Source organism: Oncorhynchus nerka, linkage group LG3 (assembly GCF_034236695.1).
Source record: "Oncorhynchus nerka isolate Pitt River linkage group LG3, Oner_Uvic_2.0, whole genome shotgun sequence".
In the NCBI taxonomy this organism is placed as follows: Eukaryota; Metazoa; Chordata; class Actinopteri; order Salmoniformes; family Salmonidae; genus Oncorhynchus; species Oncorhynchus nerka.
Window position 1 is genome coordinate 5670399 of NC_088398.1, and position 12708 is coordinate 5683106.

Sequence of the window (12708 nt, forward strand, 5' to 3'; positions counted from 1 at the left end):
CACACACACACACACACACACACACACACACACAGTCAAAAGACAGCATGTCATAAATGGCTGGCAGATGTCACCATGGTGTTACAGTTGTGTAATTCTTGTGAAACACTGTCCTTCTACTTGTCTAACACTTAGATGGGTACTTGAACCAAATGAATGCAGTTTAGACTCCCTTGTACATCCAAATGTTTAGATAATAGCTTAGGGCCGGTAGGACCTGTAGGGCTGACTAGTGATGACAGTAACAGGATATACATATGATCACAGTGAGGCGTGGGTCAATAAGTTAGGGTGACACTCTGGAACTGGGTGTGTTGAGAGTGCCACAGGAAATGACATCACAATTACACAGGTGACAGTTAGTTACGTAGGTGGCATACCTGTGGTGTAGGGTTCACTGTTGTTCTGCCCACAGTTCCTCATCTTGACCGGAGACAGGCAGAGAGGCTTGACCACCTTGTGAGTCCCTTCACACCAGTAGGAGGTGCAGAGAGCCAGGATGGACAGGGCCAGAGCCAGAGTGGTCAGGGTCAGGGACAGCAGGGAGCGGGACCGACGAGACATGTTCTCCAACATGGCCACACCGGGAGGAGGGGAGAGGGTAAGAGAAGGTCAAGAAGGAGGGATAGGGCAGGAGGAGAGGAAGTGTGTAGAGACTCAGGGCAGGGGAAGGAGAAGAAGAGGATGAAGAAAGAGATGGACAAAGGGAGGTAGATGGGATATGAGTATCAACAGCAGTATGTGAGGATGAGGTTGTTATTGGAGATGTAGAGGATGATGAAGAAGATGATGACAGTTCTGGTGATAGATTGAAATCAGTGAAAGATAGTTTCAAAAAGAAAAAACAGAGTAAAAAACAAGACAAGATAAAAAACAATGTAGAGAAAAGATTAGAAAATGGGGACAAAGGGAAAGCAACAATAGAGAGAGAAGGGGAAAGAGAGAGAGTCGGATAAGATTCTGTCAAGGTAAAAGAGATGGACAGAAGGGACAAATGAACAGAGGAGAGGGGTCACACCAGGAGAAAAGAAAGGGATGGAAGGAGGACATGTCTGTCCAACCAGGACTGAAGGTTTATGCTGTTATAGATTCCTAGGGCTCTTCACTCTAACCATTCAACAGTAATGGGAGTCAATAGATCCCTAGTCCCTAGCCGCCTTTCATCATAAACTTTAGAGAGCTATCGGATATGCTATCTAGATCTCTGTCGCCTAACTTTTCACTCTAGTCCTACAGTGAGTTTTGATCATACAGACTTGATACAGATACTATCAGATCCAGCCGTAAAATGTATCATCAAATGTAGAGATATTATTGGAATACATTCTGCTTTGGCGTACAAGTGTTTTCCGTATGATCACATCTTAGGGCAGATACAGTATATCTTACTCACAGTAATGCTCAGGGTGACAGGTCGTACAGGTCCAAGAGTTCACTGTGTGTTTGCATATGGTTATGGAGTAATCCATACCGTTCTGTGACCTGTACCACGTTATTAACTTTCTACTTCCTGATTAAGAGGTTCTGGCCTGCCTCTACATCTCACGGCATCCTCCTTACGACTTAAAGTAGAGGAGGAATAAAATGGAGGGAATAAAATGTAGATTACTTTTTTTGATGAAATCATTAGTTAAGCCTCTGATCTAAATCATTTTTCTGGTATTCCATGTTAATCTGCTCTAATCTGTTTGTGTTAGGTGTGTTAGAGTGTGAAACCCACTCTGGCTCTCTCTCCTGGTCTCTCTCTCACACTGTTTGCAATCCCTGCAATGTTAACACAGGACAGATTAACCAGTTAGTATGACTGCCGATCACTGTAATATCACTAGAATCTTCAAGTCAGTCTCCGTGGGAAGTATGGGTGCTGAAGGACCACCTGAAAAATCTGAAAAAAATAGTACTAGTTTTACTAGTTCTGTATTTATCGGACCGATATAGCCGCCTGTAACGCAGGCAAAAACCCGCACCCCCAAACTACTTCCTAAAAACTGTTAACCCCGGCTATGTCCGGTGAAAAACTTTTCCGATTTGCAGGTATTGTTTACAAAGCCCATTATATTCAAGTTTAATACCCAACACATTCTGTAGCAGTCAATAAACTGAAATCCATTGGCATAACAAATGGGCAATAAAAAATGCTAAACACAAAATGACCTACTGTACGTTAAAAACACAGTGGCATTTCACTATACCTGCATTTCGCAACACCCACAATAAAATCTGATACAAATGTGTATGCGACCAATAAAATGTGATTTTCCCTATAATCAGTTACCAACAGCAACATTCTCTTTCAGTCATTTCAGTTGCAATTTTTCAACTTTTTTGAAAGGAAGGACTGGACAGTACAAGACATATAAACAACCATCCTGAGCGCATCAGGAAGTACATCATTCTTTTCTCCATGTCAAACTCTTAACAGCTTACTCAGTTCTAGGAACTACTAATTCTTAGCCTGAAATTTGGCACCAAATCGAAACTGCATCGTTGCCTCACTACAAAAGAAACAGAAGTCTATTTTTCTCTTGAGACAACATCCATCACTACAATGCAATCTTTCTACTTCCAGCTGACATTAATTTTCCTCCATCACAGGCTTTCCTTCCTATCCTCTTTCATATTTTTCTCAGTCCTCTACGATTTGCTGAGACATTTATGTTGACCAACCAATAACTTTGCACACATTTTTTGGTATTTTTGTTATCCCTGGTTTAACCCAAGTACTCCGCACTACTCCTCTCTCTAATACCCCTTTGTCAGAATGAGCAGTTTTGACCCTTACCTCTCTGACCTGATGCTCCCCTCTCTCTTTATCCTCCTTTCCCACTCTCTCTCATGCTCCAGGGTGAGTGTGATTCCCCCGCCACACGCCTCCTTTTTATGTCTTTCTTGGGAATTTGTGTCACAGACCCATCCCGAATCCATGTAATCCCTCTAAGTCCATCTGTTACTGTACTTTCTCCCATATCAGTCTCCCTCCCTCCCTAGTACCCCCTCTACTTTCTTGACTAACCTCAACTCAACTTTCACCCACTCTTGGCACCATCCCATGTCATTACAGTGTTTGTGTTTGAATTGTTGCACTCATCTCAATCGGTGTGGGGTTATATTTAGTGTAAGTATCCTAGCCGGACAGGTTATGACCCCTGTGCAAAGCCAAATCCTGACATTTTCCTATTAATGTCTATAATTGTCTGGAGACAACACAGGGGACAGAGTGGGTTTACTTTATATAGTCACGATTTATTTACATTGGGTTATGTACAGCAAAACAAACAAGAAATTAGCAATGACAACATTGGTTTAGGCAAGAAAGGAGTATAAACAATATTGTGTGTGTGTGCGTTTGAACTGAAAAGGGCTAAAGACTTAACCCCAGGCTTGAGATTTACAGTAATGTAGAACAAGCTTCCCATCGCTGCCAAAACACTGAAAAACACAGAGGATAAGAGTTACTCTTTTAGAAGAATAGGAAAGGGAGCACAAAACATCAGATGAAGTATTTAGCGGGTATTTAATAGGGACGGTCAAGGCCATGGGTCAAGAGGGGGTCAAGTGGACACTATCACCCTGACCCTTAGACCAGGAGAACTGTGCCTGATAAACCTTTAGCCTTTACCCAAGTGTTAACAGGTCTGAAGAGAATTAGATAGTAAGTCATATGTGATGCTGGCTCTGTCATACAGGCTTGCAATGAGAATAGTGGAGCTTCTGCCAAACATCTATACAGTCCCTTCTGATCTGTAAACACTGAAGGGGTAGCCTTGGGCTAGAGGCTATTTTGTAACCAAATTCTCAGAATCACCTCACATCTTTTCTCACATAGTCTTGTTTATTATATTACAGACACCTTAATGCATACTTTTAAATGTTATTATGAGCTAAACATAAAACTAAAACATTTTCCTTGTTACTAGCCTCTCAATGGCTAATACATAGCATCAGCAATCCAGGGTTTATATACATCCTTGGTGAATAATCCAGGCCTGTATTGACATAACACATACAGTAGTGTACTGGCCCCAGGGAACAGTAGTCACTGTGAAGATAAGAACAGCTCCATCTCACAGGGAACTGCTCACTTAGACCTCCCTCCGGTGGTCAACTAACTTACCACAGGACAAATAGATAACAGAAAAACTGCATTTCCCAAGGCCTCCAGAAATTATTTCAAATGAAAAGTACTCACTTCAAACAGGACTCCTACTTCCTGATCAGGCGAGGGAGAGAATGACTGGTTGACGTAAATGAACTGTGTGGAGACAGAGATTTTCTTTATTGTTTATTATCTATTTCACTTGCCAATAAAGCCCATTATGTGTGTGAGTGAGTGAGTGAGTGAGTGAGTGAGTGAGTGAGTGAGTGAGTGAGTGAGTGAGTGAGTGAGTGAGAGAGAGAGAGAGAGAGCAATGGGTGTTTAGAATCATTGAACAAGCTGACGCACTATAGTCCCAGATCAAAGGCCACAGTGGGTGCATATCAAGGGGCCAGGATGCTTTCTCCAGTTCATACCTCAGTCACAGACAGAAGGGGTAGTCCAGACATGTCACAGGGGCTATAAAGCTGAAGCATCCGTTAAGAACGGTCAAACAGGGAAATGGTTCCAATCGTTTTTCCACAAGTCATATCTCTTAGGGGATTTCTAGAAACACTTAAATGAAGGGCTGCGTTTCATGTAGGCTTACCCTGGCATGACACTTTAATAACCATGTCAATATCTCTCAGACAAGGTTACTTTTATCAATATATTCACCTCTATTTATCCTCAGATTCTAATATGCTAATTAGCATCAGACTAGGCCCCCTGCAAGACTACAAATCCCTGCACGCTTCTGAACGGCATCTCTAGCTGGCACCTTTGCTAACAGGTACATTTTAAGAAATGTTGCCAATTTATTAATTACAACATTTAGCTAACATTGCAATGAGCAATGAGCTATGATGTGGGCGTGCCCCAAGGGTCAATACTGGGGCCCCTCCTGTTCAGCCTGTACATTAATGATCTGCCTTCTGTCTGTACTGGGTCTGAAGTTCAAATGTATGCAGATGATACAGTGATATATGTGCATGCAAAGAGCAAACAACAAGCTGCACAAGAACTCACTACTGTAATGGTCCAGGTTACAAAGTGGCTCAGTGACTCGTGTTTGCATCTCAATGTGAAAAAAAACTGTTTGCATGTTCTTCACAAAGAGGGCAACAGATGCTACTGAGCCAGATGTCTATGTGTCAGGGGAGAAGCTCCAGGTGGTATCCGATTTTAAGTACCTTGGCATCATACTTGATTCCAACCTCTCTTTTAAAAAGCATGTGAAAAAGGTAATTCAAATAACCAAATTCAACCTAGCTAATTTCCGATTGATATGAAATTGTTTGACTACAGAGGTAGCAAAACTGTACTTCAAATCTATGATACTCCCCCACTTAACATACTGCTTGACTAGTTGGGCCCAAGCTTGCTGTACAACATTAAAACCTATTCAGTCTGTCTACAAACAGGCTCTCAAAGTGCTTGATAGGAAGCCCAATAGCCATCATCATTGTCACATCCTTAGAAAGCATGAGCTCTTGAGTTGGGAAAATCTTGTGCAATACACCGACGCATGTCTTGTATTCAAGATCCTTAATGGCCTGGCTCCCCCTCCACTCAATATTTTTGTTAAACAGAAAACCCAGACATATGGCAGCAGATCCACAAGGTCTGCCATGAGAGGTGACTGTATAGTTCCCCTAAGGAAAAGCACCTTTAGTAAATCTGCATTCTCTGTGAGAGCTTCCCATGTCTGGAATACACTGCCATCAGACACACATAACTGCACCACATATCACACTTTCACAAAATGCTTGAAGACATGGCTAAAGGTCAATCAGATTTGTGAACATGGTCCCTAGCTGTGTGTTGCCGCTTTCCATGTTGTCTGTTGTCTGTAGCTTGTGAGGTGTGGAAACACTTTGTTGCTTTTATGAATTTTGTCTTGCTGCTTTTTGTTCTATGTTGCTCTGTCTGTATGCTACGTCTTGCTTGTCCTATGTTGCTCTGTCTGTATGCTATGTCTTGCTTGTCCTATGTTGCTATGTCCTGCTTGTTCTATGTTGCTATTGTCTATATTGTAATTGTTTTTAATAACCTGCCCAGGGACTGCGGTTGAAAATTAGCCGGTTGGCTAAAACCGGCACTTTTACTGAAACGTTGATTAATGTGCACTGTCCCTGTAAAAATAAAAAATAAACTCAAACTCAAACATTAGATAATTACTCCAGAGATTCTTAACTTTGCCTCAATTCGGCATTTGTAGTTCTTTATAATAGCCACATTAGCAGATAATTAGCATTTCATTTATTGGGGGGTAAATACAGGCAAATAAATTGATAAAAGTCACCATCTCTGAGAGAAGTTTACACGGTTATCAAAACGTCACACCAGAGTAAACCTACACAAAACACAGCCTTTATTTTAAGAGTTTCTAAACTCCCCTATGGGAAAAATGAATGGTGGAAAAACAATTGGAACCATTTCCCTGTTTGACCGCTAGGTTTTATGGGTATAATGACTCATACTATGATAGTCTATAGGATCGTCCTAGGCTTTACTTGCTCCCACTGTAAAACGACACAGATGAACCATCTTAGGTTAGTGCTAAACATATCTTTGCCTCATTGGTGCATATACCAGAGGTATCACCTGTCCACTTCCTCTAGCTGAAGGGAAGGAGGCAAGAGACAACTATTGAGAAGCACGCACACAATAACTCACCAGCTGTTCATTGGCCTCCATCTTGAGGAATCGAGAGATGAATTGAGAGAGTGATTGCACTGTCCTCCCTTTCTCTACAGACCATTTCTTTGTCTTCATGATGGGGGTGTCTCCTACTGCCTTCAACAACACATCAACTTGGGAGAGGAGGATGAAGGGAGAATGAGAGAGAGACAGAATACATGTATATTTTGCATAGCATAACAATAGACTGCTAGACTAAAGTTAAAACCCTGATCTGTTATTGGTCACATACACATGATTAGCAGATGTTATTGCAAGTGTAGCGAAATGCTTGTACTTCTAGTTCCGACAGTGCAGCATTATCTGACATGTAATCTAACAATTCCACAACAACTACCTAATACACACAAATCTAAGTAAAGGAATGGAATAAGAATATATACATATAAATATATATGGAGGGGCAATGACAGAGCGGCATAGGCAAGATGCAATAGATGGTATAAAATGCAATATATACATGAGATGAGTGATATGTAACCATGATTAAAGTGACTAGTGATCGATGTATTAGCCACATAATTTTGCAACCTAAACTATCATAGGTTTGCAGCTATGTTATAGTCAGCTGAAAAAATAGGTAGATCTTGGACTGTGAAATCATTATAGCCATGACCATGACACACGCCGTAATGTCTGAAAGTGGATTTTGGCATGTTCTATGTAGTAAGAAAAGAAGAAAAAATAAGATGTCTCAGCCTTAAAGAAAAATGTGTATAATGTGTTAAAGTAAGAGGTAAACATAGTTTGAAATGCAAGCAAACTTGAACCATTCAGCCAGCGCCCGCCCTACTTAAAACTATGAACATCCCTGACCATCGATTCGCTGTTCACAAAATAGTTTCAATTATATTGACTGAGACAACTGTCAATCAACCTCTTCCGGGTCAGTTTGCTTGTAAACAGAAAGCACGATATCTTACTGTAATTTTAACTGAGTCAAACACTCGCTCATAATTTACTTTTTTTCTTATCGTCTGCCATCCCCGAGCCTTCCGTAGACTGTTGTGGGGTTGAAGGCTCATCTTTTTGCGTTTCTGTAGGAGACTCTGCGTTGTCAGACATCCTCAGCAGTCCTTATCATGAGTGTGTGCCCTAGATTCTGACACGCACTCGTAATGGGGAAAACGCTGCATGCTATTGGCCGAAACCAATGTCAATGCTCAATGCATCTCATTCGATTGGTGTATTGGATGTTGGTGCGTTTTAGGGTAATTTGTGAACAGTGGTCGTAGTTGACAGTTGATCTCTTGGTTTTTCCATCTGTTCGTGAATTGTTGAGGTGTGTTGTCAATGCAATTATCGCTGTCTCTGTTTAGCCAATATATTTTACAGCTTGATCTAGCAATTAATGTCTAATTATATGACAGTCTTGGTCCTTTATTTCACATGCTGAATGTTGGCTGTGTACTGCATGTGTAACCCCGTTTACTCTGTCATAAATCTAAAATGTTCCTAGATTTTGCTAATAAGGAGGGGGTGTCAACTGTCCGGTAGCTGTAGAAAGTTGGACCTTCAAGTTCAACCATTCCACACGTCGACCCCCACTATCAACAGTACGTTTGATTATTTTGCCTTTTCTTTACCAATTTAATGTTTATATACTTTCTTTTGATAGGCATTCCTTTAAAGTTGACATGCATTGAAAACATTACAGTGAAATATCTAAATCTGCCCGAATTCCCTATGAGCATACCCATTTATTTAACTAGGCAAGTCAGTTAAGAACAAATTCTTATTTTCAATGACGGCCAAGGAACAGTGGGTTAACTGCCTGTTCAGGGGCAGAACAACAGATTTGTACCTTGTCAGCTCAGGGATTTGAACTGGCAACCTTTCGGTTACTAGTCCAACACTCTAACCACGAGGCTACCCTGCTGGTTACTAGTCCAACACTCTAATCACTAGGCTACCCTGCTGGTTACTAGTCCAACACTAACCACTAGGCTACCCTGCTGGTTACTAGTCCAACACGCTAACCACTAGGCTACCCTGCTGGTTACTAGTCCAACACTCTAACCACTAGGCTACCCTGCTGGTTACTAGTCCAACACTCTAACCACTAGGCTACCCTGCTGGTTACTAGTCCAACACTCTAACCACTAGGCTACTCTGCTGGTTACTAGTCCAACACTCTAACCACTAGGCTACCCTGCTGGTTACTAGTCCAACACTCTAACCACTAGGCTACCTGCCACCTCTACACTCTAACCACTAGGCTACCCTGCTGGTTACTAGTCCAACACTCTAACCACTAGACTACCCTGCTGGTTACTAGTCCAACACTCTAACCACTAGGCTACCTGCCACCTCTACACTCTAACCACTAGACTACCCTGCTGGTTACTAGTCCAACACTCTAACCACTAGGCTACCCTGCTGGTTACTAGTCCAACACTCTAATCACTAGGCTACCCTGCTGGTTACTAGTCCAACACTCTAACCACTAGGCTACCCTGCTGGTTACTAGTCCAACACTCTAACCACTAGGCTACCCTGCTGGTTACTAGTCCAACACTCTAACCACTAGGCTACCCTGCTGGTTACTAGTCCAACACTCTAACCACTAGGCTACCCTGCTGGTTACTAGTCCAACACTCTAACCACTAGGCTACCCTGCTGGTTACTAGTCCAACACTCTAACCACTAGGCTACCCTGCTGGTTACTAGTCCAACACTCTAACCACTAGGCTACCCTGCTGGTTACTAGTCCAACACTCTAACCACTAGGCTACCCTGCTGGTTACTAGTCCAACACTCTAACCACTAGGCTACCCTGCTGGTTACTAGTCCAACACTCTAACCACTAGGCTACCCTGCTGGTTACTAGTCCAACACTCTAACCACTAGGCTACCTGCCACCTCTACACTCTAACCACTAGGCTACCTGCCACCTCTACACTCTAACCACTAGGCTACCTGCCACCTCTACACTCTAACCACTAGGCTACCTGCCACCTCTACACTCTAACCACTAGGCTACCTGCCACCTCTACACTCTAACCACTAGGCTACCTGCCACCTCTACACTCTAACCACTAGGCTACCTGCCACCTCTACACTCTAACCACTAGGCTACCTGCCACCTCTACACTCTAACCACTAGGCTACCTGCCGCCTCTACACTCTAACCACTAGGCTACCTGCCACCTCTACACTCTAACCACTAGGCTACCTGCCACCTCTACACTCTAACCACTAGGCTACCTGCCACCTCTACACTCTAACCACTAGGCTACCTGCCACCTCTACACTCTAACCACTAGGCTACCCTGCCAGCATGACATTGAAATAATTACATTCATTGAATCCTCTTGTTGTCTCGTCTGTGTCTTTAGTTGAATAAATAAATGTTGAGAGTTGAGAACATGATTTTGCTGTCACAAATGTTTTCTGTCACAGTCCTCTGAATCTGATCCATTGAGCACCCCTTTGATGTAGTACTTCTTCTAGACTCTTCTATTCTCTCCATTTTCTCACTACATATTGCTCTCTCAGTGGCAGGGATTGGCAGACTGTCAACAAAGGGCTCAGTACTCCTACTGTGTGACATGCAGGAGAAGTTCAGACCCAACATCTTCCAGTTCACCAACATTGTCAGCAACGCAGCCAGACTGCTACAGGTACACACACACACACACACACATATTCATACAGCTCATTACAAATTAAAGTTGTTGCCACCCACATAGCAGTCAATACAAATTCAATGTGTGTGTGTGTGTCCACACCCCAGGCAGCCCGTGTTCTGGGCATCCCCCCCATAGTGACAGAGCAGTACCCTAAAGGCCTGGGTCCCACGGTGCCTGAGCTGGGGGCTGGGGACCTGACAGCCCACGCCAAGACCAAGTTCACCATGATGATAGAGCCAGTGGAGAAGGAGCTCAAAGCCCTGGGAGATCCCAAGATAGCCATCCTCTGTGGGATAGAGACACAGGCCTGCATCGCGGTGAGACCACAGGGTCATATATGACTGGAATTGGTCCCTAAGCTCAGATCTGTGATCTGTTTTTCCCTACCTGAATCTAAGAGCCTTGTTCAGATTGACCCTTGGGAACAAGTTCATAATTAATTGAATTTACTGTAAATAGGGCTCATCTCTTTTATTCTCCCACTAATTAGTGCACGACCTTTGACCTGCTGGAGAAGGGTATGGAGGTCCATATCGTGGCTGATGCCGTCTCATCCAGAAGGTACTACTGTGTTCCCTACTATTTCTCTTCAATATGACAATACTGTTTTTCTTCAATGACATATGCTCACATCTTCACTGGTTAAACATTTCTGGTGCTGAGATATTCTTTTCCCTTCTCTATTTCCATCTCCAGTCAGACAGACCGGTTGTTTGCCTTGTCCCGGTTGAGGCAGAGTGGAGCCTTCCTGACCACCACAGAGGCCGTCCTACTACAGCTAGTGCAAGATGCCCAACACCCCAACTTTAGAGAGGTACTGTACCATGTGACCTCCACCTTTCAGAATACACACACTGCCTATTGTCTTATCTGTTAGTGTTGTGATTACACTCAGCCTGTTACATGGTAATTACACATGTTATTACACAAGTCGTTACTCTTGTATAAGCCTTTGTATTGTAAATAGTGTCCAGCAGTGGATGAATGTGTAATGTTCATGTGATGGTGTTTCCTTCCATAGATCCAGAAGCTGTTGGTCCAGCCGTCCCCTGACACAGCCTTGCTGGCCTTCTTCAGCTCTCTGTAGAGAAGACAAGCTCCTTCTTGTTGTCTGTGAAATCATCTGAAACACTGTGTGAACACAAGTACGGAAATAAACCCATGCTGCTGTTTTCCATGCTGACTGCTGAATGTTGATCATCTTTGAAATGGGGGGTAAATGGAGAAGGGAGCGTATATAGGAGCCATTTGATGACATCATATTACTGTTGTGAGTTTTGCTTTGCTCTGTATATTTTTTGTATTTTATTTGATCTATTTCACTTTTATTTAACCAGGTAGGCAAGTTGAGAACAAGTTCTCATTTACAACTGTGACCTGGCCAAGATAAAGCAAAGCAGTTCGACACACACAACAACACAGTTACACATGGAGTAAAACAAGCATACTGTCAATAATACAGTAGAAAAATAAGTCTATATACAATGTGAGGAAATGAGGTGAGATAAGGGAGGTAAAGGCAAAAAAAAGGCCATGGTGGCAAAGTAAATACAATATAGCAAGTAAAACACTGAAATGGTAGATTTGCAGTGGAAGAATGTGCAAAGTAGAGATAGAAATAATGGGGTGCAAAGGAGCAAAATAAATAAATACAGTCGGGGAAGAGGTAGTTGTTTGGGCTAAAATATAGATGGGCTATGTACAGGTGCAGTAATCTGTGAGCTGCTCTGTCAGCTGGTGTTTAAAGCAAGTGAGGGAGATAAGTGTTTCCAGTTTCAGAGATTTTTGTAGTTGGTTCCAGTCATTGGCAGCAGAGAACTGAAAGGAGAGGCGGCTAAAGGAAGAATTGGTTTTGGGGATGACCAGAGAGATATATCTGCTAGAGCGCATGCTACAGGTGTATGCTGGTAGGCTTACATCTTTCCTACTCCAAATCACATTTTTGTTGTCACTTGCTTGGTAAACAGCAGGTGTAGACTAACAGTGAAATGTTTTCTTGTGGGCCCTTCCCAACAATGCAGAGAGAAAGAAAATAGAAATAGTAGAACAATAATAACAAAAGGTACATGATGAGTAATAATAACTTAATACACAGGGTACCAGTACTGAATCCATGTGCAGGAGTACAAGGTAATTGAGGTAAATATGTACATATAGGTAAAGGTAGGGATATAGTGACTAGGCAACGGGATAGATAATAAACAGTAACAGCAGTGTATGTGCTGAGTGAAGAGTTCGTGCAAAAAGGGTCAATGCATATATTCCAGGTAGCTATAGGTTAAGTATTTAGCTAACTAT

At 42.6% G+C, this 12708-nt stretch overlaps 3 protein-coding genes across 3 annotated transcripts in view; 1 reads left to right on the forward strand and 2 right to left on the reverse strand.

The window, feature by feature from the left end:
- The window catches only part of LOC135563818 (germ cell-specific gene 1-like protein), a 9086-nt gene extending 6134 nt beyond the window's left edge, over nt 1-2952 (reverse strand). Inside the window, exon 1 of the mRNA XM_065007380.1 lies at nt 381-2952. Coding sequence (XP_064863452.1) covers nt 381-576 — 196 coding nt within the window. The 5' untranslated portion in view covers nt 577-2952. The remainder of the gene's footprint in view (nt 1-380) is intronic.
- A 270-nt stretch (nt 2953-3222) lies between these two features.
- LOC115111952 (ATG12 autophagy related 12 homolog (S. cerevisiae)) lies at nt 3223-7892 on the reverse strand. Its single transcript, XM_029638518.2, has 4 exons — nt 7741-7892; nt 6755-6891; nt 4190-4252; nt 3223-3429 (listed from the first exon to the last, which is right to left on the reverse strand). The coding sequence occupies exons 1-4, from the start codon at nt 7841-7843 to the stop codon at nt 3370-3372; spliced, it is 363 nt and encodes a 120-aa protein (XP_029494378.1). The 5' UTR covers nt 7844-7892; the 3' UTR covers nt 3223-3369.
- A 60-nt stretch (nt 7893-7952) lies between these two features.
- On the forward strand, nt 7953-11593 carry isoc2 (isochorismatase domain containing 2). Its single transcript, XM_029638517.2, has 7 exons — nt 7953-8060; nt 8238-8334; nt 10277-10401; nt 10515-10727; nt 10901-10971; nt 11107-11224; nt 11432-11593. Coding segments are annotated over exons 2-7 (594 nt in total). The 5' UTR covers nt 7953-8060; nt 8238-8333; the 3' UTR covers nt 11498-11593.
- The last annotated feature ends 1115 nt before the right edge of the window (nt 11594-12708 follow it).

Excerpts from the sequence above, each read along its gene's own strand:
- LOC115111952 (XM_029638518.2), bottom strand. The coding sequence starts at position 7,843 with ATGTCTGACAACGCAGAGTCTCCTACAGAAACGCAAAAAGATGAGCCT. Across the intron at positions 6,892-7,740 it reads GGCAGACGATAAGAAAAAAA|TTGATGTGTTGTTGAAGGCA; the intron begins GTAAATTATGAG and ends TCCTCTCCCAAG. Across the intron at positions 3,430-4,189 it reads AAGTAGGAGTCCTGTTTGAA|TGTTTTGGCAGCGATGGGAA; the intron begins GTGAGTACTTTT and ends TGTGTTTTTCAG.
- isoc2 (XM_029638517.2), top strand. Across the intron at positions 10,402-10,514 it reads ACGCAGCCAGACTGCTACAG|GCAGCCCGTGTTCTGGGCAT; the intron begins GTACACACACAC and ends TCCACACCCCAG. Across the intron at positions 10,972-11,106 it reads GATGCCGTCTCATCCAGAAG|TCAGACAGACCGGTTGTTTG; the intron begins GTACTACTGTGT and ends TTCCATCTCCAG.